This window comes from Carettochelys insculpta, chromosome 19 (genome assembly GCF_033958435.1).
Source record: "Carettochelys insculpta isolate YL-2023 chromosome 19, ASM3395843v1, whole genome shotgun sequence".
Classification (NCBI taxonomy): domain Eukaryota; kingdom Metazoa; phylum Chordata; order Testudines; family Carettochelyidae; genus Carettochelys; species Carettochelys insculpta.
Window position 1 is genome coordinate 15,105,037 of NC_134155.1, and position 25,870 is coordinate 15,130,906.

Sequence of the window (25,870 nt, forward strand, 5' to 3'; positions counted from 1 at the left end):
CTTTGCACAGGTATATGTAACTACATACATACAAGGCAGCTAATCAAGCCTGTGAGAGACAGCACTACTGCTTAAATGGGTAACAGACCTTGTGGTGGTACTCCCGCCAATTTACATTTGAACCAAGGGAGAACATTGTTTAAGTGCAGTCCTGCAATAAGGAACACTCATATGGTGAGGAATCATGTGTTTATCATGTTGCATGCATCGTATCAACCTTGCCACATCTCAGTTACCAATGTAGTAAAAAATCCCATCATAGTGTGAGAGAGTTTTCTGGAAGACAGCTTTCTGTATATCCAGTCCTTCAAGAGTTTTGTTTCATTCTTTGCCAGGCCAACCCTCATCCTCCAACTCATTTCTCATTCCCAATTAATATTCTCCACAGGAGATATCAAAAGATGTAGTTTTACATTATCCTCCAGTAATGCAGCTCCGTTGTGTCCCACATCTAAGCCAGGGTCATGAGATTAGACCACCCAGACTTCCATTACCTCTCTTACCACTGGATTGTAGCAGAGGGCACTACTATTCTGATTCGTACTGGTACGGCGGGGGGTTAGCTAATTTTATTGCATCACAATGGGGTTACTGATAGAAGGCAGGAGTCTGACAAATCTGTTGAGAGACTTTTCAGTTAGCTAGTTTAAACTTACATGAATAGAACAACTAATTTCTGTGGGTCAAGAGAACAGAGCCTTCACATGTATCCCCTGGGACTCATCCTTCTGAGTCTTCTGGGTCATGCTGTGTCTGCCCTTCCACTAGGAAAAAAAATACCCAAACATCCTGCACTCACTGGTACCAACATGACATTCACTGGTGCTCCCACAACAGCTCCCTCACATATTATTAACTGTTTCGTTTTTAAACTGACACATACTGGTCCAGCATGTCTATTTTTGGATGGGCATCAATGCGAAGAAAACCCAGCCCCACTACCCTAATTATTACTATAGGATACAGGCAACAGGACAGACAGATGCAGATGTCAGTATTTCTCTGTACTACTGGATCCAATAAAACAACATTCACTCATTATGTAAAGTTAAGCTGATCCTGGAAAACATTCCACTAGACTGATGCTATTACCCTGATGGATTTGGCTTCCGCAGTTTTCTCAGCTCCTCCAGCCTCTCTTTTAGTTGCATTGGTTACAGACTCCTAGATCTTAAGCTGTGATAAAAAGGGACTATACAAGGTGTTAGGGATGTCAGGGCTTTTGATGCTTTCTTGGCATCACCAAATGGGCAGGCTGCAGTTTCTAATCAACTGGTGATCCTACTGCATTTGTAATGTGCCTCTATTTAGCCTGTCCTTTTAGCAAGATGAGCTGGCAGGACAACTTACCCCTACAGCACTTCACTAGGATACAAGGTCTGAGATGAAGAGTTCTGCTACAGCAGCAGGTTTCACAGATAGACTGAAGTTGTACCTCCTTCCCACAGCTTTCTTCTGATTACCCCTCCATTTCTCCTAGAGTTCCTTTCTCTATACACAATGCAGATATCACAGTATAACTGTATTACAGCAATTTGCTAAGCCCACTCACTTCACTTACCGTAAATGATCAGGGTAGTGAATTGCTGAATTTGGCTACAAGAATAAATACCTTTTTTTAGCAAAATGAGTGTACATTGCACATACTGCCACACTGGGGTCAGCAGAGCCATCTCAGCTGAAGCCCCCTGGCTATCGTGGAGAGGGCAGATTCCAGGGCATTCTCCATTCACTCCAAACCTTTGGAACTTGTTTCTTCCTAAGGTTCATAACAGTCCAAGCTTTTCCACATTCTGGACATGCTGCAAGGTCCTAATCTGTGAGATGAGGGTTGGACAGGGCTGATGCTCTTGGGACTGTACTGGGGTTGGTTTGGATCTGTTTTTATATGTATAGTCATTAGGTTATCTGAGTTGATCACGGGTAGCTGACATGTCTTTTGTAGTGAATTAAATAAATAAATAATTTTTTTACATTATGCTGATACCTGGGGCACTGCCAGCCCTTACTCAAGTTACTTGTTTTGATCTAGCATTGGAAAACCTTGTTCAGTCATTTAGGCCCAAAGTTGCATTTTCACATATATGGCACCCAGCTCCACCTTACTGCAGTGCGAACTGCATCTGCTCATTTGTGGCTGAAATTTGGCCTATGGAACTTCTCACTTTTACAAACACTAGAGTGTACCAAAAACAAACAAACAAACAAAAGAAGACAGATAATCCAACTTGAAAACATCCTCAAAGCCCTGGCCCCCAAGGAGACTAACATTTTGGAGACCTAGAGTCAAGTCACTGCTTTGCCACAAGCTTCCTGTGTGACCCTGGGCAAGTCCCCTAGTCTCAGGCCTCAGTTTCCCTTCTACAAAATGGAGATAGCAGCACTTCCCTAACTCACCAGGGTGCTGTGAAAATAAATACATTCAAGATTTATACAAATACAGATTTATATTAAATGCACAATAAGGTATTACAATAATACAGGCCATATAAGTACCTTACACAGATAGGAAAACTCAGAACAAATACACACACAAAATGCTACAGAGGATGCAGAAGAATGAAACACATGCCACTGGTATACACAGCACAATGGGCACCTGCTATTTATATTGCAGTTAATAGCACTGCAGATGGCACTTTAATTTTACAATAGCGCAGTGAAGTTTACTTACTCTTCTGGGAACTCCACCACCTTGTTCTTGATCTTGTTATGGAGAGCCAGAATGTACTCGTCTATGAAAGGGCACTACAAAACAAACCCATGGTTTCCCAGCTGTTAGGCACCTCAAATGTCTCACAATTGCAATTCAGATAAACGTTTGTTACATGTGCCTTCTGAATTTGACCTAGAAGATACATGCCGGGCAATCTCTTCATCTCTCTCAAGCACAGTTATGCCTTACTTAACAACTTAAATGCAGAGCTTTTAAAAGAGCAGAGATGCCCAATGAATACAGGACTGGAGTGGGGCTTGGTATTTGGGTTCTATTTTGGACTCTGCCACTGACTTGCTGGGTCACTTCACCTCTCCACGCCTTAATTTACCCCTCTATAAAATGGGAATAACAATATTAGCTTTCTTTGTGAAGTACTTTTAAAATCAACTTATGGAAAGCTCTGTATCAATATTAGATATTATTGTTTACCATGCAAAGGCTAATTAAGAAAAATCCTGTCCAAAACAAATAGTGAAGATTCACCTGTCTGAGATTAAAGATGGAGCAAGAAAATGACCCCAGGGCCATGGGATGGAATCCAATCCACCCTCCATACATGTGACTTTCAGGAAGACTGCAGGTTATAGGCAGCTCTATTCCAGTCTATGGAACATATCTGCTGCTTTAGATTCTAACACAAGTCCAGTAACTGTTGTCTAAGCACTGTTCCAATGGTTCCATTCCTGGCACTCCTACCCCAGCTTAGCTGGAGCCAGTGACAAACCTGCATTCATAGCACACACACACCAATGTGGTCCCCACATGGTTTTGCTCTCTCAGCCAAGTGCCATGCAGGGCTACCATGGGGATTTTTGATGAGGAGGGCATTGTATGGAGCTTCCCCAAGTAGAATTCCACTTAACAGAACATCTGGATATATTTTTCCATGATACATGGAAAAATTGCTTCTCTCTGTCATAGCCGGCTATGTCAGTTCTAGAGCCTCTCATGACAGCTGGTCATATCACAGGCTCCCCCTGACTGCACTGGCTACTTGCAATGTCATTGACTTTGGTGGGTGCAATAGAATCTTCACAGGACAGCAAAGCAGGACACAAATTTCAAACACATTATTTTCTAAGTATGACATTTACTTGGGAGACTCTGGTCACAGTCTAGGATCTTAAACAGATTTTAAAATCCTTCATTGAACAGCTTTACAGATCTCAGGCACTAACCACCTACATGATTCCTAAAATAGCCTTCTTCAATTGCTTTTTAAATTTTCAGTTCTAAATTCAGATGTAGGGACTCAGTGCACATTTGCTTTTAATACTGATTGATATATGCCGAAATCCTGGCTCTTCCTAGCTGAACAATATGGGTGGGAGGGTGGGCAGAAGGAGTGCTGCTGTGACTGAGAGGACTTTCCTTGAGCCACTCTGTGTGCAGACAGTCTCATGGGCAGTGTGTGGGACAGCACTTCAGGTGTGCCCCTTACAGCTGGCCTGAAGACAGTCACATGAGCTCCTGCTCCTGATGGTTTTCTGGCCTTGACCCTTTGACTGCCTGGCCAAGGTGAATTATAAAATTAATGGAAATGAATGCAGGGTATTTACTGCAAAGCCAATGTATGTGAGGGGTTCTTAGAACACAACTGTTCAATGATTTTGTACACCTTGGCTCTTCCAGCCTTCTCCATTCTGTAACACGTGGGGAAATGGTATCACCACGGGGCAAAATCCTGAAAGACGCACAGACAACTTCCACTGCCTTCAGGATTTGGTGCAAATAATTTATTTTAGAAATAGCTCATTGTAGAATTATCATAACTAGTAAAATATGCTGAATTAGTTAAACCGTCTCACAATAGTACCAAAACTACTTGTTCTTTTCATATTCGCCAGTCAATTATAGCCACATGAGCTAAAAAGCCTTGGGACTGTGGACTGTGATTTGTGGGGCTCTGCATGGCCTTGGGAGGAGCCTACAAAACCAGAGTTTTTTTAGTCATGTAGACTAATGAAAACCAAACCATGGCTCCTGTATACAATTCAATTATTCTGCAATCATCTTACCTTTCCATACACAAAGCAATACAAAGTAATTCCCATGGCCCATACATCAAGCGCCTGAAAGAAAGCAACTGCACTTAGTAAATCAGACAGCTAGATACATTTTAGAATAGCCAGTTATTTTCTCAAATATAAAAATAAACTCTTTATTAGCAATCCAATTTTACAGATATTGAACAATGTTATTAGAGAGGGACATTGCTGTATGCACACAAAAATTATGCAAAACATCTAGCACACTTTGAACACTCTTGGCCAAATTCTGACAGCCTTAACCACATCCATTAGTAGCTCACTGTACAAACAACCCAATTCATTTGAATCAGACCACTTGTGGAGGAAGACACTACTTAAAATGAAAAAGAATGGCAGAAATCTGACCTACACAAATAATGTTGCATCAAAAACTGAAGCCTCCTTCAGGCAAAACTCCCATTGGTGTCCATGGGAGTTGTGCCAAAAATAAAACAGAGTTGGGACCTCAGGATTTGATTCAGTGTTAATAAAAGAAAAAATTCTGCTTTATTTTACTTTGCCTTGAAAAAAAGAGACACCCATGAGGATGGCTTGGATAACACCCTTTTTTCATGTTCCCCTGGTCCTACAACTCAGACAACTTAGTAAGGATCGTAGACCTACCTTTCCACTGAAGCTTTTGCCGGAGTCCGAAATCGCTTCTGGAGCCATGAAGGCTGGTGTCCCAGCAGTACTGGAAAGCTGGGCATCATTCCCTTCAAACTGATTACTGACTCCAAAATCAGCTATTTTGACACGCCCATCATCTCCCAAGAGCAGGTTGGAAGGCTTGATGTCCCGGTGAATGATTTTCTGATAGTGCACTGTGAAGAGACAAGACAATATGCTGTTCAAAAGCTACCCTACACACCAGGAAGAAACCACAATGCAGAACAGCACCTTTCCTTCTCTGACAAGTTGCTAACTAATGACCAGGTCGATGCCTCAGACTTTAGGGGCAAGGGATAGCTGAGTAGTTTGCACAAGTTGTAGGGCACCTGGCAGCCCGTCAGCCAGGGCACTGTCAATGTGGCACTTTCCACCAGCACAGAACAAACATTAGCAGAAAAATCCAGCTGATAAAGGTAATTAATCAGAGCGTGCTCAAAGCCCCAGAGATCTAAATATCTAAGGGGAGGGAATTTTGCTGTTGAAGAAGGAAATAATTACAGTCAGTTCCTACAGATGGGGTAAAGCTTTATTTCATCTACTACCTCTGAATGAATCCACAAGACTGCTCATGTGAGGGAAGGTTTGTGGGCTGTAGCCCATAGGTCCCATTTTTTTAGATGTTTCTCTCAAAATCACAGTTCTACTAGGCTAAGCTACACAGCCTTAGATTGGAATCCCACCCCCGGCCCCACAGAAAGAAACATGGCCCCAGGGAGAGATTCAGGCAAAGACTGGAAGACTGAGTGGGCTAAGCTAGCATCCTTGTGCCCATTGGAACGGACACATAAAAAACAGTTTGAAACCCTCAAGTGACAGTCAGATTGTTGATGCCAGAACTCTGGAAGATAACACTGTTCCCTAGTTATACTGTTAACGGGGCCCTTTGAAGGGGAGGTGGGGGCCATGTCTACACAGGAAGCCTCTGTCAGCATGTCACTGTCAGAACAGATTTCCTGGCAGGACCTCTGTCAACAGATCACCTCTACAGATAAAAGCAGATCAAAAGAGCAATCTGCTCTGTCAACAGAGAGCAGCCAGACTGCCCGGCCCTCTCTTGACAGAAGGGCCGACTGGAAGCTCTGCAAACAGGGCTGCCCAGTGAACTAGAAACCCTGTCTGTTGACAAAGTGCCCCCCAGAGTGTCTACGTGGCTGTTTTGTCAACAGAGCACTGTCGAGTGAGGCAGTTATAGCTAAACGGGGAACGGTATAACACTGCCAGCAGATGTGCCAGGTTTTGTCAGACTGTCGACAAAACGCATTGTGTGTGTAAATGGTCCGTGGGTTTTTCGGACAAAAGCCCAGTTTTGCCAGGAAAAGCCACTTGTGTAGATGTGGCCAAGATGTTTTATTCTAAAAGAGAATAAAATGAAAGAAATATATTCCAACCATGAAAATAATCATTCATGTCTAGATATGTGGCCTTACACGCTGTTGTCACAGGAACCATTTCGTAGCAAAGTCATGTTTTCAACCAGCTTCCATCCCGAAATGTTTCAACGGCAGGAAAGATAATTATGATTAGGACGAATGAATGAACTGCTTCCTGGGTAAGTGAGAATGAATTCCAAATCTTAACTGGTTTATAACACTGCCAAATACCAGACCCAGTTGAACCATATAAGGTTGAAAAGCTTATTATTGAAGATCATGAGATCAAAAATAGATAGCCTTACAACAAAAGCTGGGTTTATCCTGGAGGCAATACTGTTGTAATAAGAAAAGTAATTTCTGTTTCCAGAGGGGAGAGGCTGGGAGAGAAGAAAGTTATAGAAAGAAACCAGCTTTATTGTATGGCACTATCATGACAGCAATATTCAATTTAAACAAGAACTTTCAGAAAAGGTTACCTGAAATGTTACTGTCATCTAAAGCAAAGCATTATGTAAGAGCTTAAATAGCATACACTGATCTAATTTGCTTCTTTGTATGATAGTGCATGTTTACCCAGTATCATTGTGCATATGCTTGAGCAGTGAACAGATTCTCTTAGTAACTATTCTTCTGTATGAGTGAATCTCAATGTGCTATGGAGCAACTCAAGACAAATGTTCACAGGACAGTGCTAAGAAACATCAGTAATCATTCTATATCTCAGATTTGTTATTGCTGTGCTGTTATGTCATGATGTGATCAGAGGCTCACTAGACTACCTGGGTAAACACCAAACACGCTGTGACAAAAGTAATTATCAGACATCTGCTGCATGGCAAACCTAGCGATGAGCTGACATTTCATTATGGTAATGCAAAAACCAATATGAGACTGCAGTTTTCCTTCAGGAAATGATTAGCTGCTTTTCACACCAGTGTGAAATACAAGATTCTTAAAGAATATACTACACACTGCGGGGCTCCAATTTTGCAAGAAAAAGACAAGCCAGGAAACATAGGCCATATTAATTTACCCATGGAGTTAAAGTCTATTAAAATCGATGGAGTTCTACACACGGGGAGAATTTACTCCAGGATTTTTATTAGTTCTGTAAAACAAACTAAAATATAATTCCAAATCACATACATATTTATTTTTAAATATATGTAACTTGCCCTTGTGAAATCAAAGAAAAATAGGGTAAACACAAGCTCTTTTGGGTGGAAACTGTCATTTGGTGAATTTTTATATTGTGTTCAGCACAATCAGGCCCTGATCCAGGTGGCCTGTGGGTGCAATCACAGTATGAAAGGTTAAATAGTAAGTACTACACACAAACACATGATAAATTGTAACTAGGATCAAGGTCACTAAACTCCAGGAGTCACAAGTGTACATGGTTCACTAGTCATGATACTCAAGTATTTTAAAGCAGTATTACTTATTTCTTTACAGTAATAGCTAATGGACACAACCAGTATCTGGGCCTCATTATGGTTAGAGATAGTCCCTTCCGTGGACAGGTTACAGACTAATATTTTCAGAAGTAACTTAATGGTTTAGGAGCCTGAGCCAAAATCTGACTTACAATCTAAACAGCAGATAAAACACCAGAAGTGAGTGTGGAATCAAGCGGAAAGGTTAAGGGATTCGCCCAAGGTCATATGGCCGGTCAGAGCACCAATCCAGGGTCATATCCATTGCCACTCTAATAGTAATAACCAGAAGCACAGACTGAGTTTTTCCTGGGAGTGCTGTTCCCTGTTCTGCACTAGGCCCCACTCCCACTCTATCCCTTCCCTCAAGCCCCTGCCTGCTTCCACTCCCTCCCCCTGATTCTTCCTGCTCTCACTATTTCCTATTCCCCTCAGCGCCTCCTGCACACCACTGAGCTGCTGATGGGAGGTGGGAGGCACTGGGAGGGAAGGAGTTGATTGTCAGGACTGCCAATAGGCAAGAGCAGCTGATCTGGGAGGCTGCCTGTAGGTACTGAGCTGACACTATTTTTTCTCATGGATATTCCAGCCTTGGGACACCCATGGCATCAGCACCTAGGGTAACAACAGCAGGGTACCAAAATATTTGAAGATATATACGCTCTTACCCCCCATCCTTTCCCCTATATAACCCCCTCTTACATATGCAAGAGTCATACTCATAAGAAAAAGAAATGCGCAGAGAACCATTTCTGAACATTGCCGGCCAAATTCCCTCCTGAGGTACAAGGGTGGAACTGTGTTCCTCTTCAATGATGTGTAGCTCACCTAGTGGCAAATTTGGTGCTGAACTGCTAGCCTGAAGAACACCCCATCTAATTCCTTCTTCTAAGATATAAAACAACCCAGAGTGGAGCTCAAAATCAAAGAAATCTGTCCTCTGCATCACTGTGGGCCACATACACTTTTTTTTCATGAAGAGATTGCAGCACTACCTATTTCAAACACAGGGAGACTTCTGCAAACCCACTCCCACATGCAGATAAATTTTCAAAGGGATCTCAAGGGAGCAAACAGAGCTCTTTGCCTCAGGTCTCAGATTACTGTGAATTGCACTGAGTACAAATGATCTTGTGTAAGGAAGAATAAAATATAGTTTCATGTGGGCTTGACCGCAGTCACTGAAAACAACTTCCAGAGTTCATATCCTACCTATAAAGAGAACCAAACACTACTTAGCCAAACAACAGTAAACACTAGATATAAAAAAATTTCCCAGCCAACCAACTTTGGAAATAAGAGAATTCCAGATCTTTCAAGAATGAAACAAAAAGTGACGTGTTAATTCTAATTACAGGAAACTCTCTCATATCTGGCATCCTATTATCCAGAACTCTCAAATAAATGGTATTTTATCCATACATACATTTTAGTTACCTTTTCCATAAATACAGTGTAGTGAAAGTAAATACAAATAAATAGATCACATATAGTATGAGTTTACAGTGTATAGTACTATTGTGGTTGGTAAATAAAGTACCCTGCATACACTTTTGTTTGATTCTTAATATCTAATCTTGTTTTTCGTTAGAGCTATGCATTGCTAGGTATAACTCTCTCTTTTCCAGAATATCTGACTATCTGGTAACCTCCTGGTCCCGGAGTTGCCAGATATGAACGACTTTACTGTAGAAAGGGAACAAACCTGAAATGTTTGTATTCAGCTCTGAAATTCTGTAAAATACAGGAGCATTTAGCTTGATGATCTTCAGTTTTAATACATATCACAATAAAACTAAAATGGATTGTGATTGCTGACTCATGTGACTAGCTAGTCCAAACAAACTCAAGGCAAATAATATGAGACAAAAGCCATCTACTGTATTAGCTGATTAACTGATAGCAAAACATTAGACATCTGCTCCTTTAAAGTAATGAATATCAAAACAACCACTCATGACAGAGGTGCAAAACATGCTGAAGACCACACAAAAGCGGTGTATTACAATTTCCCACAGTTTATTTAAATACTCTGTAGCTCCATGCTATCTTCTATAGGAAAGTCATCTGAAGAATAACCAAGGACCCTGTGACTTTTGCCCTTTACCACAGTGGCTACTGCACCCACTGGAACCCTTAATGATTAATAAGGCCATAAAGGGGGAGTTATTTGCTCATAGAAAATGCCCCTGGATAACAGTTCTCTTATATGCCATTTCGCCTGAAGCAAAACTTCAGCAAATTGGCATGATGTGCATTTCCAGTATAAAACATTGCTGCAGTGCAGGGCTGTAGTCTGCTGCAGTAAAAGAAACACTAGAATTGTCTCCTCATTGTGTGGAGAAATAAAGAGAAAGCGCAACAGAAAAAGCTAAACATCCTGTCACAACAATCCCGAAAACAAAGGGCGTATCAGCAAGAACAACCTTCAGATAAGCTCCCAAATATCCTATAGGGAGGATGATAGCACAAGTAGCATATATTTGTCCACCATTGGCTCCTATAGATCCACAGACAGATCACATCAAGGGAGCTGGTATTTATACACAGTAAAATTAAATTACGTAGTTTACACTTGTACCACCGTAACCATCTAGTTATTAGTAGAAAGTGCCCAGAGTTAGGCTATCCCTGGATCACTGTGAACATAAATAGTGGGTGGAACTAAAGGCAATCATGTTAGGTCTAATGTTCCTTTGCACCAGAACCATCAGCCACAGGGTGAGGGAAATTAACAATACTAGTTTTCCTTGGTACTAGAAACTGTGAACTAAAAAGACGGCAGAGCTGTATGAATACACTGTACAGAAAGACCTACAGATCAACATGCACCAAAATAATCTTAACATAACCAAATACTAGTTCTTATTTAAACCTGCTCTATAAAATCCTTGCCAGCACTTCCTCAGTCTCTCCAGAGACAGATGTGGGACTTATCAAGGAATCAGCAGGAGCCTCAACATTCACCCCATTTTGCTTGTAGGCAGCACTGGTAAAGAGTTACTTCAGCTCGTCCCCGCATGCTTTATAAAAACTATTGGCAGCATCTCCACCTTGTCCTGATCATGCATTCCCCAACCCAGTAAGTCAGAGCACGCTTTCATGTCAGCATCTCTGTTCACTTTGGTATGCATAAATAACCATTTTCTCCCCAAAAAGCCTGGTATTTGGCAAAGGTGTGTTGTACACTGGTATGAACTGAGCCTGGTTTTCCAGGCTGGTATGAAGCAGTTAGCACTTCAGTCCTATTCTGCAAATGGATGTTCTTCACCTGGCCCAGAAGACAGGATCCAACTTGAACTAATCAACTTCAGCTACTGACGCAGAGATAGATGTTATAAGACATTTGTTCTCTTCTCTCAGAGGTGGAACACATTGCTTAACCAGCCAAAAACAGTTGGTCCTTAAACTGGACCACATCGTGCCACTGGGCTTTAGTATCAGGCTTCAAGAAACTTTTTTGATTGATCTAACCCACAGTAGTGTGAGCAGAACTGTAACTGGATCACACTCCACCCACATACCCAAGACCCTGAGTGCAACAACTACTTTAGAGTCTCATGTCTTGTCTATGCTATGTAGTGGATTGATGATGAAGCGACTGATCCACCTGCCATTGATTTATCACTTCTTCTGTAGACATGATAAATCAATCTCTGACCTCGCTCTTGTCAATGCCAGTACTCTGCCAAAACAAAGAGTAGCTTACGTTGACAAGAGAATAGCACCTGTTGACCTTACCACACGCGAGGTCCCATGAAAAGCATGTCAACTTTAGCTATGTTATTTGCATAGCTCAAATAGGCCAACAGTGCTGGTAGGCATAGGCAAGGCCTCAGAGACAGCCAATTAATGCATTCACTGTTACTCCAGTATAAAGATTATGGTGTGTCTACACTAGGAACTAATTTCAAAGTTAGGCACTATTTCAAAGTAGCCAGCAGAGAGTCTACACACATTTTTCCCTTACTTCAAAGTTAACTTCGCAGTAGGAAGCCTGACCTCTAAGTCCTTACTCCATTCCTGGGAATGGAGTAGTATCCTACTTCAAAGTTAAACTTTGAAGTAGGCTGCATGTAGATGCTCAGCTTCCAAGCTGCCTATTTCAAAGTTGGACTTCGAAGTAAGCAACTTCAAAGTTATTTTTGTAGTGTAGACACAGCCTATATGCCTTATCCTAAAGTAGGGTAAATCAATATAGGTTGGACCAATTGGACTACAGTTTGCTGCCTAAAAAAAATCTTGGAATAGAGGTTATTTGTCAGCCTTCAAACAAATTGTTTAACGTGTTCATTTTGGCTGGAAATTGTTTTGCTCCTTAGAGCTGATATTCGCTGCTCATGATAGAAAGCTTCCTGTGTACAAGTTGCTCTGCTGTCTCAATGCTAACTGACAGACCTAATTTAAAAAACAAATCAATACTGCTTCATAATGAAAATGAAACAATGTAAGAGCCCATGGGGGACAACCTGCTTGTGAAGCTGTTGGTTAAATTCAGTTTTATTAGAGTCATCCATCATTTCTGTGGGAAAATAGCAGCAGTTCAGGTACTATTTCGACCTTATTAATAATTGTGTGATAGCATCTTCCAACCAGGAACCTCTAAATGCTTTACAAACATCCATGATTTGAGTTTCACAACAGCCTTGGGGAGAGTGCTAAGCACTGACAATTGGGAAGCGGAGGCACAGAATTGTCAAACCTGTCCACTAAATTGGACGGCTCAACCTGATACATGATTAACAGAGATGCTGAGTACTCACAACTCCAACTGAAATCAATGCAGGTGAATGCTCAGTAACGTTAAAAATCAGCATGTAGGTGCCTAAATGCAGACCCCCAAAAAACCTAATTTAGCAGTTTTCACTTAATTGATAGAGCCCTAAGTGGACAGAAGTATCTACTTGAGGATGCAAATATCCATGGATAGACTTCAGCATCTGCAAGGCTCTACTCCCAATAGACACAGTGGCCAACAGAAAAGATCATGGTCCCATTGAGTCCAGGAGCCAGGTCCCTGTCCTGGCAGCTCCTCCCAGCCACATATCTGTATTGCTCTTCCCCCTTTTCCCCCTTCACTCAGTCAAGGCATCTCCTCTCTGAGATTGCACGGTGAGGAAATATGGTTACAGATGTACAGTACAAACCGCCTGAAAATCTAATTCATTTATTAGTATAATAAGTGCATAAAGCCTGTCAGATAAGACCAGATCATTGGTATATCTACTGCAATATGCTGTGACAATGCTTACTATCAGTTACTTCAAGAAAAGTGCAACTAAGCACACAGCAGGTACTTATGGGATAACTTGCCCATGTGGAAAGGGGTTTTTTGTTTGTTTGTTTGCTTTTTAATCTCCATCAGTTCCAGATCCGCTTACGTCCCTCCAAAACTCTTGGGCTGTGTCTACACTACAAAAATAACTTCCAAGTTGCCCAGAGGGGAATGGAGTAAGGACTTCGAAGTTGGAAACTTCGAAGAAAGGGAAAATGTGCGTAGACTCTCTGCTGGCTACTTCGAAGTAGCGTCTAACTTCGAAGTTAGTTCCAAGTGTAGACACACCCTTGGAGTATTTTTTTTTCAGCTTTGTTCTTCTCCTCCTCCTCCACTACCAACTCTGCCAGCTAAAGAGTGGTATCTCTATGCTCCTGAATGACAGGCCTGAAAAGACACTGAAAGACTTTAATGCAGAAACGCTGGAAGGGTACAGTGCTCCAATATGCTGTCCTTGACTCATAATAGCAAAAGTCTGATCCTATAAATGTTCCAGACACAGAGTTTTCATTGAGAAAGGTCCAGGAGATCAGCAGAGGTTAATATTCTGAGTCTCCGATAAATCAACGTGTCAATTTAGCTGAATCCAAACTGAATCATCAAAAGGAGAAACTCTCAAGAACCATTATCACAAATACTGTTTCATCTTTGCTGGCAATCCTCCTCTGACCTCTGCAGGTGCTCCAGCCAGGTCAGCATTCAACAATACTCTATTGACCCAACAATACTCCATGCAACACTGGTGGGTCTATTCCCAAGAGAAGTTGCATTATGCTGTATCACTATTGTACAAAAATTGTGTTGCCAATCTATGGATGCTGCAAGGAAGCCTCCTTAGGCTGGTCTCTTTCAACGAATGCATTGTGGTGAAATGAATGGGACTGGAGACCATAAGAATGGCCATAAAAGATCCGACCAATGGTCCATCTAGGCCAGTATCCTGTCTTTAATGCCAGATGCTTCTGAGGAAATACATAGAACAGAACAATTAATGAGCTCAGAATCTGGCATTCACAAGCCTGGGAACACCTAGAACATAGGGGTGCATCCCTGACCATCTTGGCTAATAGCCACTGAGGCTATGTCTATATGGCAGGTGCTTTCAGATACAAAGATACTCCAAAACAGCAATGCAGTAGCGTTTCATAGTGCCCAAAATAGTGCTGCTATTTCAGGTGTGTTATTTTCATTCTGGTACCCCTCATCATGCGAGGAGTAATAAAACGGTTGGAACAGCCCCTTATTCTGAAATTTGGTGTCCTGGTATCTTGAGTCCTTCATGAATTTATCAAATCCTTTTTGAACTCTGTGATACTTTCAGCCTTCCAAACATCCCTGGCAACGAGCTTCAGAGACTGACAGTGCAAGACAGAGGATCAGGTTTCAGGAGGAACCCAGTTCGGTGGTTGGGCTGCCACTGGATAAAACACAAGTTTCTCAATCTGTGCATGCTCAGTCCAGAACCCTTTCCTACAACTCTGCCTGTCTGCTGCACTCCTTATTGCTCATGAAGCATGAAAAGAGCAGATCACTCTGTTCTGGTCCTTTTCCCATGCCCGTCATGCCATCCTTCAGTGATGATAATGCAGCACATTCCACAAGCGTTAAACTCACCTTTAAATGACTCCCCCCACTTCTTCTTTCATTTCTAAATACCTCCATGTTTCAGACAATAAAATAGGCTGTGCCCGTCATTCAAAAGCAGACATTTGGGAACTGTTCATCTATACCAACTAGCAGCAAAAAGCAGCAGGAGGAAATGAAAGATTATTCCCCTTTGTCTTTTAAAACAGCTTCCTTCTCTGCTCTCCCTGCTGGAAATCCCAGGGCCAGAGCACTTCATTACTAACTCTCCAAAAAGGCCGTTAAAAAAATCACAACACATTAGCACATAATGCTATTTACTATGGCTGGTGTTGAATTATACCTGTTCAAGAAGCCTATTACTGTTCAAGGGCAAAAGCAATCCATATGGTGCTGCAGCAGACTCTGTTTAGTATTACCCTCACATCAGCTAGATAGTGGACAAATGATTTAACACCCTACCAAGGAAGCTGCAGCAGCAGATAAAGCTTAAAACAAAACCCTGTTCTTTGGAGCAAGGCGTCTGTGCCAGATTGCAGTGTTCCATTGGCACCAAGAAAGATCTAAAGTAAGATTATCCTTCCTGTACATTGTGTGCTCACGGCCACATTTGCAAAAGCCCACCCAACAGAACCCAACAGATTTGTCAGGCAAAACGTGCCCTTGCCAAAATCCAAATCAAGACTGTGCGCACGAAGGATTTTATGCGCCATGCTGCCAGCATTTGTATTTATCCATCTTTTGATGACCGCACTGAAAATATGCTTAAAAACAGGCACACTGCATTTTACTCTTCTGATGATACATTTAATTCCCCTTTAAAGAAAATGGGAATTATATATTGATGGTCCAGAAGACCATGCCTTACCCTGAGGGAGCCAACTTTTGATCAGCACAGAAAGCACTTATATATTGTTCTGGGTTTAGTGCAGGGCTTCAGAAATTAGCTGGAGATTACTGAGAATTGCTTTGGATGGCTGTGTTGCTTGAAAAGTAACTTCACAAAAGTTTTAGCTACCCTGCATTATCTTTTCCTGTTCCTCCTTCTGAACAACTAGTTCAACCAACAGATGACAGAGGCTTCCAGGAACAGACAATAGAGCTGCCACATGGCAATCAAAGTGGGTTCTCCGTAATATAATCAATATATTTCCTAGTGCAAAAGCAGAAGAAGTAACGGATTTTCTTCAGTTTGCACACAGCAACTGCAGCTGTTTCAGCTTCTCATCATCCATGTAAAATTAATTTTGTGTTTGCAGATAAATGGCAAAGGGACAAATCCTGCAGTTCATCTTTACTGTGGTATAACCTCCACTGCTGCCTGTCTACTGACTCCAGATTCAGGGCCTTATAAAATGAAGCGAACCGACTCAAGTTCCTTAATCAAAACTGTAAGGGTTGGGCCTGATCTGGGTATCTGAACCCAACTCACTCACAAATTTTGAAGGGCTCAGCAGTATTACGTTTGGGGTTCCAACTGTACCCACCGATAGTAAACACATACAGGCCAATGTCTATAATTTTGTAAAAACAAGCAGGGATCCTGTGGCAGTTTAGAGACAAATTTATTTGGGCAGAGGCTTTACCAGGCTAGAGCCCACTTCATCAGATGCATGAAGTGGAAACTTCGGTATGGCAGGGATAAATACAACGATGTGAGTGCTACATGACTAGGTGGAAGACCAATGTTAGCCAGGCCAATTCAAACAGGGTGGATGTGGCTCACTCCCAGTTGCTGATAAAAAGGCAAGCTTGGACAGTGAGTGAAAGCTTTCACTTGGGGAGGCAGTAGCCCCCTTGCACAGGCCTTGTCCCCTTCCCAGTGTCTCCCTCCTCTTTTTCTTATCTTGTCCCTGCTCACCGCACGCTTGTTCCTTTCCTGCCAAATCCCTGAACCTTTCCAAATTAGTTTTGAAAAAACATTGCCCCTTTCCGCAATTTCTTTCTCAATAAAATGGAGCATGTTTTGTACCATGTGTGACATGCAGAAAACACTTAATTAAAAACACTGAATTTGGGAATAACAAATGTCAGTCACAGGTTTTTTATATACTCTGATAGCTGACATGCAGGTAGCTTGCAAACACATCTCTCTTTGATCCTCGGAAACACTTAATGGCAAGCACAAGTTAAAGCTTACTGAGAAATGTCTGTCCTTTCTTCACACAGTAAACAAGGGGTCAGGCCTCCCTCTCAGCTGGCATTGGCCTCCTGACAGGCAGAAAATGGCTGGAATCAAACAGCAAAAATTGCCACTTCATTCTGATTTCTTCATGCAAAGAAGCTTGACCCCTTCCTATGTTTATTGTTTCAACAGCAGTAAGCACCTCAGACAATGAATAAGAATTGCCAAGGGACATAGATTGTGTCAGTAAAATACAGGCTGACATGCAGCTAATGAAGCGGGTCTTTGCCCGTGAATACTTATTCTCCAATACATCTGCTAGTCTATAAGGTGCCACAGGACTTCTCATTGTTTTTTTGGATACAGACTAACACAGCTATCCCTCTGGTACAGGCTGGCTGCTGCTTTAACAATGGCCCCCTTTCAGCTCAGAAAACCAAGAAGGCAAAATGTCCCACTGAGGCAGCATGATGGTGCCAGCTTTACGTATCAGACCAGCAGACCCAATATCCCAGGACCAAAGAAACCAAATCCCTGGCCCTGTTCTCATCAGGCAAATGTTGTCTCCCATCCACTGAAAAATGTGGAGACTGAAAAGGATGGAGCCCTATCCTATCAGTACCTTCTCTCCTCCTTGCCACTAGTTCTCTCTGTCTGCTTTCCCTTTCTCCTCTCCACACCCCTCCCTCCCCAGGCTCCCCTGACCCCCAAGCAGGCTGCCTTTGGCTACTCAGACAACACAGATCTCTGGGAAAGACTGCAAGCTGTGCAGACCTGGATTAGAAATGTGAGCTTTTATGTTCCCTGCCAGTACCAGGGCAGGCAGCTCAGGTGGCTCCCTGGTACTCAGCCTTCCCTGACACCCCAAAACCTGCCTGATGCATAACTAAAATAACAGAGGCATGGAACCAGCGGGGGTTTCTGTGGTACTTGTTGGGAAGACAGAGCCTCCCTCTGCCTTAAAGACATGAAGTAAAAATACCAAACAGGGAAAGTACTTTTTTTAGTGAGCTAGCCATTCCCAGCCTCTAGTCAGGCTCAGTGTGATAGCGTCAAGTTTGCTTACAAATTCCAGTTCTGCAGTTTCACATGGCAGTTTTTGAATTTTATTTTTTTTGCTCAAGGATGGCATCTCTCAGGGGTCAACCTACCTGGACATTCTGTACCGGACCTGAAAGTTGCTACACTTCTAAAAGAGTGCAAAAGAGACATGGGATAGAATGAAGAAGGGAGAGCTGGGGAGCATTTCCCTCACAGAGAGAAACAGCACAGTTGGAGTTGCTGAGTCTCATACTTCCCCCATCTATTGATTTGCCAAGGCTGGCATAATACAGATACACATGATTCCTTAAGGTCTGAGGTTATCTATTCCAAATCCAAGGAGACCGAACAAACAAGGAGATCATCGGGAAAGCTTCATTCATTAAAGCAGGTCCTTGGAGAGTGAATCAGCATTCTGACTCACTAAGAGTTTAGTTTAAATTATAATGTCTGTCCTGCGAGTACAGTAATGGAATACGCAGACATACACACAGACATGGCTGAATCCCAAAGTCCGAAAGCTTTGCCCAAAAAAGGACTTCAGGAACATTCAGGCTTCAGAAGAGTATTGCAGCTACTACACTTGCCAAACTTCATACCAATAAATGGATTGCTTAGTGTAATTTTATATGAGTCTTTTCTCTTTCATCACCCTCACCTCAATGGTGCACTTATGTGTATACATGTGTGCACACCCACACACCCTATTGGAAATAGATGTAGCATCCCCTTCCACTCCTTTTATTACACCAAATGTCAATACCCAGTAAGAGCAAGATTTCTCATTAAGAAATGTCAGCTGGACAGTTGTGGAAAAAACATGCTCTCTGTATTACTTCTTTTACCTGGTGCTGGTTTCCACAGCTCACCTGCCAAAAAAAAATCTGCAAGACATCAAATTCATCTTCATTCAGTTTAAAGCTTAGTTATTGACAAGAAAATTAGCAGCAAGTCAACCTAGAAGAAATCTTTCTAAACTGTACCTGGGATGTCAAACCTCTCCTCCACTGTTCCTGAAGGGGCACGTTTACACTGGCAAGCTTTGTTACCCCAAACCTCTTTTTGGTGACAACATTCCAATAGGATTCACACCGCAATGCGACAAAAGTAGCAAAAATGCCCAGTTTTGGTGACAAAAATCTTGTATTTTCACAAGGGACTTTTTTCTCTCCCACTCCCTTTACTGTCAACACTCGTGCAGTGTGTACCACAGGAGGCTTTTTCACCTTTACTGAATGCCAGAATGTTTCCCACAATGCCCAAGTAGCCACTCTGGGCAGTGCTTTGAACTCTGCTGCTCTGCAGTCAGGTAAACAGCAATCTGCCCCTCCCATTTGCAAGCCTGGGGATCTTTAAATTTGTGCTGGCCAGCTCAGTCTGGAGCGTTTTCATGGCATCTTCTCAGCTGATCAAGGCGGCTATTGCTCTGAACGCTCTTCTGTTTGGGCCACCATGGAGATTTTGGACCTTAATCAGTGTGGGGAGAGGAGCCTGTGCAGCCACAGCTGATGGTGACCTGTAGGAACTGGGACATTACAGGCACATATCTCAATCCTTCTATGAGAAGGGGTATGAGTCGGAAAAACTGCACTGCAAAACAAAGATAAAGGAGCTGAGGCAGTCATAGCATAAGGTCAGGGAGGCAAACTGCCATTCTGGTGCTACACCTGAGACAGGCCATTTTTATAAAGAGCCAGATGCAATCCTGGAGTGAGACCCCGTCTCTGCTACCAGGAACCATGTGGATACTTCCAAAGGTACAAGTCAGCAGAAAGAGGACTTAACTCGGAGGATGAAATTATAGATGAGGAGGGAGAGCTAGCCAAGCACACGGGATGAGTTTCAGCAGCAGGTCCATGTAGAAAAGGAAGCACCCACCTGATAGTAGCCCCATCTAGCTTGTATTTCCCCAATTTCACTGATAAAAAACTCATGGGATATGGTATCAAATACTTTATTAAATTTTAGGTATACCACATCCACTGCTTCCCCTTTATCCACAAGGCTTGTTATCCTATCAAAGAAAGCTATCAGCTTGGTCTGATATGATTTGGTTTTGGGCTAAGAGCTTGGAGTTACCCCACATGGAGACACACCAAGTGTAACACCATGTGAACCAAGGTCAGGGAACCTGTGACCTTGGGGAGGTATGCTTTAGCAGATGTCTTTAGTGGCAGGTCACTTTAAAGTTCTTACAGGCCCCCACCTTCAGCACTCAAAGTGCCAGAATGGGGATCAGCCGTGACACCCTGTTTTAGGAAACGCTCATGCACAGCACATGCTTAATCTTAAGCATGAACAGCCTCACTGCTGTCTAGCAAAGCAGTTGAGCAGGTGCTTAACTCTCATTGGCTTTAATGCTATGTAAGCACATGGTAGAGCGCTTTCATTCTTAGTTTAGAAAATGACTTTACAATACTCAAGAAAGCACTTAAGTATGTTGATATCGTACTTTTTGATTTACAGGGTTGCTTTCCTTGAACGGAGGCTGGGATTGCTTATGAGCTTAAAGATCTGTGTTTAAGGGATTTGCTGAATTGGGGTCTACTGGCGTGAGTACAGATGCACATGGACAACACAAATACATGCACCCCTGGCCTAGGGTTCAGGCAGGCATGACTGGAATTAATTTAAATAAACAAAAATCAATAAACTAAAAAAACCCACATATTTGTCATCTGTTGTAATGCTATTCCCAGCCACTTAATGGTGTGGTATTCACAGACATGCCGGCCAGCAAAGGAAAATGCCGATGGCTTGTAGCCTGGATTCAGGAAGAGCACTGTGACAGAATTTCATCACATTCAGCATCAGACCCTGCCACTACACCTCAGTTTTCTGAAGCAATGCCCCAGACTCCTGTGCTTATCAGACACACACACGTTCCACAATCTAGTTTAATAAGACAGCATTGCTCATGAAAAGAAAAGCAGACCCTCACCCACCTCATGCCAAGCCTTCTCTGGCTGGAAGAGGGGAACCTCACAGCACTCAGCAGTCTGCTATGGCTTTCTTAAGAGCAGAGGGGCTCACAGCAATGCCAAGCCCCTGGGCAAGGTGTAGGGGTTTGGGGGGTGGATCTGTGCTCCTGGAAGGAGTGCGTCCTTGGGCAGAAGGAGCAGCCAGCCCTCAGCCTGAGGTGACTGGTGAGCAGAGCACTGGGTGAGGTCAGAATTGGGGCCTCAAAACCAGCCCCAGAGGAGTTGCAGTGGGGGGCGAGGGCAGGGCATACCCTCTCACAGGGCTTGCTCCAGCAAGGAGAGTGAAGGGTGCAGCAAGGCCGCCCATGCACCCTGGAATACACCCAAGGGGGTGTGGACGGTGGAGGTTGGGTTGGTTGGATCCCTGGGTGGGGGCAGCATCACAGGCCACATGCCGCTGCAAACCTGGGGCAGGGCTGAAGCAACCCCTCCCACACCCCACCTCTCCCCACACCCTGCCCCCTCGTGCCCACAGAGGCAGCCCGGGAAGCTAGTGAGGCTGGAGGGCCAGTGCTGTCAGGAAGCATCTGCTCCCACCCCCTGCACTCACCCACTGCTGGGAGAGGGGAAGTGCAGTAAGGCAGCCCCAGCTAGCGTTGCCAAACCCCTCTGCTTTCAGGGAGTGCTGGGCCAGTCTCTCCTCCGACCAGCACAGCCAGAGAGCAATGTGAGCTGGGGCCACCTTATTGTGCTTTCCCCACTGCTGTGGATGAGTGCTGGAGAGGAGGGGCTGAGGACTCCTCCTGCTGGCACTGGCACTGGCCCTCCAGCCCCTGCCAGTCCCCTCAGTGCTGCCTGGAGTTTGTCATGTGGTGCTCTGGTGGCAATTTAAAGGGCTTTGGGCTCCGGCTGCGAGGCATTTGTCCCCTGCTCCCAATCAACAGACCTGCCGAAGGAATTTTGCACCTGCCTGTCACTGGATGCAGTTCCAGTCCTGCCACTGGCCGATAGGGAAGAAATTCTGCCCAGGCCTTCAATTCTAGATCCCAGTAAGAATCTGCCTACTGGTGGCTCACCTTTCTTGCAACTGAGCAGACTCCCTTTTATAGGAAGCACTAACCCCAGGCTCCCACTGGGTGATGCATGGGCACCTAAGCCAACCACCAGCAACAGATAATTAGGACAGATGGGGCTGAGTGCAACTCTGTGGAGCTAGCCCACTTGGTCACAGGCACCAGTAATTAACTTGAGCCAATACTTCTACTGCTTTACTTAGGCAGGCTTGTATTTTGTCGTAGCCATTTTCCACCTAAAAAAGATGCCTTACACACAAAGTGCAGCACGTTGTTCTTGATTAATATATTCCAGCTTGTGACAAAAATACAGATTTAACTTCTAATTTAATAAATCACAACCAGCAATGATGCAGTCACTACTGTGAACACCATGAGCTTAGAACAGCTGCATGGTGACTGCCCAGCAAATTACATAACAATTATGTATGTGGTACATTAAAATTACCTTGCAATCGTTGCATTGCCTGGCAACACTTTCCCGCAGTATGCACAAATGGTGCATTTTTCTCTGTAATTATATAGTAATTGCTATGCATTTACCCAGCAGTTGCAATAGAGCACATTTCTTAACTTTTAGCATCTAATAAAAGTTACCCAACAGCCTAGAACAAAAAATCCTATTGTTTTTGCTAGTATCTCAACTGAAACATCATATTTTTTTCATACCTCTATCTTGTACCACCTCCCCCGACCCACTTTTTTGGTTTGTCTTTCACACTCCAAATTCTTTGGCGCAGTGCTATCATTTATACAGCCCTGCGCGGTTTCAAAAATCAGTATCCATGTCTGCAGAAATGATCTGGGGATATCCACAGACCCACCTGTGACTGTGGTAATCTGAGGATACCTGCAAATTTGACACAAAATTTGTGTTTTCATCCACCAAAATAAGCTGTGGATGCCTACAGACATAAAATGGGTATCTGTGGATTTACAGGGCTTTCGTCATCTACCACGTGTAGGGGGGCTGACAGATTTGCCAAGCCCCTGGGCCAAGAGTGGGGGGAAGGGGGCAGCTCTGCACTGCCGAAAGGGGTGGGATCAAGGGCAGTAGGGGTGGGGTCGGGGACAGCTAGCCCTCAGTTCTGCCCAGAGCACCCCATGCTGTTCTTTCCCCCAGCCAGCCCTCAGAGCTGCTTGGCACCTGCTGTGTGCAGTGCTCTGGTGGCCCTTTCAAGGGCCTTTTGCTCCAGCTGCAGTTGCTCCTTCCATAACTGATACTGTCCCTTTCATTTCAGATGGGCGACAGAGCTAATGAATATGGCCTTGTGAATGAACTTCCTTAATCTCTGCAAGGTCTGCAGTGCTTATTAGGGACCTTCACATTCTCATTACCTTTTCAGAGCCAGCTCTTCTGTAAAAGCTTTGTTTAGACTACGGGGAAAGCCACAGAGCTCCCTGTGTCTTTCTGAGATCCAATTAACTGCAGTGAGACAGGGCTCTGAGTTACAGGATATTGCATTTTTCAGGATAATACGTTTCTTTTAGACTGACAAGGCTACGTCTTTGCTTTTAAAACATGGTCAGTGGACGTTCATTAGAAATTATTCCCTCTGGTTCAGCAAGACAAACAGATGTTTTTGAAAGGGTTGAGACAGTGGAAAATGTTTTGTTTCAGACTGTGGAAGCAAAACAGGTTAGGTTCCAAACCCAGAAGTCTCGCTACATTCTGATACTTCAATTCTGATTTATGACTCACTGCTTGCATTGGAAGGTGTGTTTCAATGAGTCACAGCTTAGCCACAGGCAGCTTCCTCGGGCCAGGCCACAGCAGGGTGTTCCATGTCCATGCCTCTCTGGCTGCAGCATGGTGATCTCCACAGCTGGGCCACATGGGCCACAGATGAGGGCCTCTCGGGCTGGGCTGCTCTGGCCATAGCAGAGAGGCTCCAGGGCTGGGCCACTTGAGTCATTCCAGCTGCAGCAGGTGAGCTCAGGGGCCAGGCCACTCCAGCACAGCAGGTGAGCTGAGTGGCTGGGCCGCTCTGGCTATGGCAGGGGGGCTCCAGAACCAGGCCACTTGGACTACACAGGATCGGGGCTAGGACTGGACCAGCCTGACAGGATGAGGACTAGGGTCAAGTTGCCTTGGTCACGGCAGGTGCCAGGTCAAAGGGTCCAAGCCACATCAGAAGTCAGGTCAGGGCCAGGCTGCCCCAGCCACAGTAGGCTGAATTTTGTACCGGGGCTCTACCCATCGTAGCTCCAGACAGAGCTCTTAAGCACAACACAGAGTGTGATAGCATTGAACTGGGCAGCTGGGAACAGCACAGCCTTTGTGACAGGGAGTTTGTTTATAAACAGAGGCAGCATGATTAGGATAACAAAAAACTTATCACTATGGTGAACTAAGGATCATTAATAACAAGTAGTCCTGTGGCAACTTAGAGATTAACAAATTTATTCAACGCAACGCTTTCAACGCCTGGATGAGAAGATGGTGGAGGGAGAAAGGGTTCAGATTTTTTTTAGGAACTGGAGACCTTCTGGGAACGGAGAAGTCTATACAGGAAGGATGGGCTCCACTGAAACCAGAACAGAACCAGAACACTGGCACTTAAAGGCTACGTCTAGATTAAAGGGTTTTGTTGACAAAAGGGCTGTTTTGTCATCAGAACCTGTGAAGCAGCCAGATTGTGAAGCGTGTTCTGTTGACAGTAAGTCGCTAGAATGCAGCACTTTTGTCGGCAGCTGCATCTCCCTCACCAGCAGGAAGAACACTGCTGTCAACAGAGATCTGTTGACAAAATGGATGTTCCAGGGGGCCTTTTGTTGACGGAAAAGGCCTCCAGAATGCTGTGCAACCCTGTCTGCTGTGGTTCCAAGTGGCCATTTTGCTGATGGAGTTGCCGGGCAGTCCGGACGCTATCTGTTGACAGAGCGGATTGCTGTTTTGATCCACCCTGCGGTCTGGACACGATGTGTCGACAGAAGTGTTGTTGCGAGATATCTTCCAACATAAACTTCTGCCAACAATCCCTGTAAGCTAAACATAGCCAACGTGAAAAAGGTCACAGAGCAGTTTCTAAACTAGGGGCTGTGAGAGGAGCATGTGGATTGGGACAGAGGCATCCCTTAGGGGAGGGTCTATTAATGGAGATTCTCTATGTCCTGGTAAGGAGGCGAGGTTAGAAGACAATAAAATACAAGTAAGATCTGATGAGAAACACCAAACGAAATAGAGTGTCATTCAATCACACCATGAAATGGCAAATACCTGAAAAGTGACAAAGCTTTTAAAATGTTCATATACAAATGCGAAAAGCCTAAGTGATAAGATTATTATACTAGAGTGTCTTGTATTAAAGGAGGATATTGATACAACAGGCATCACAGAAACTTGGTGGATTGAGGATAATCAATGGAATACAGTAATAATAGGGTACAAAATATACTGGAAGGACAGAACTGGTTGTGCTGCTGAGGAAGTGGCACTACATGTGAAAGAAAGCGTGGAAATCAAATGAAGTAAAAATCTTAAATTAACCATGCTGCTCCACAGAATCTCTACGGACCATAATTCTATGCTCTCGTAATAAGAATATAGCAATAGGGATATATTATGAACACCTGACCAGGATGGTGATAGTAATTGTGAAATGCTAAGGGTGATCAGAA

The 25,870-nt window shown here is 43.7% G+C and overlaps 1 protein-coding gene across 3 annotated transcripts in view; it reads right to left on the reverse strand.

Annotated features, from left to right (window-relative positions):
* CAMKK1 (calcium/calmodulin dependent protein kinase kinase 1) overlaps window positions 1-25,870 on the reverse strand; it is a 229,187-nt gene that overhangs the window by 44,539 nt on the left and 158,778 nt on the right. For all 3 annotated transcript variants that reach the window (XM_075013387.1, XM_075013386.1, XM_075013388.1), the window contains 3 exons: window positions 5,374-5,573; window positions 4,738-4,791; window positions 2,675-2,748 (listed from right to left, as the gene is read on the reverse strand). In XM_075013387.1, coding sequence (XP_074869488.1) covers window positions 2,675-2,748; window positions 4,738-4,791; window positions 5,374-5,573 — 328 coding nt within the window. The remainder of the gene's footprint in view (window positions 1-2,674; window positions 2,749-4,737; window positions 4,792-5,373; window positions 5,574-25,870) is intronic.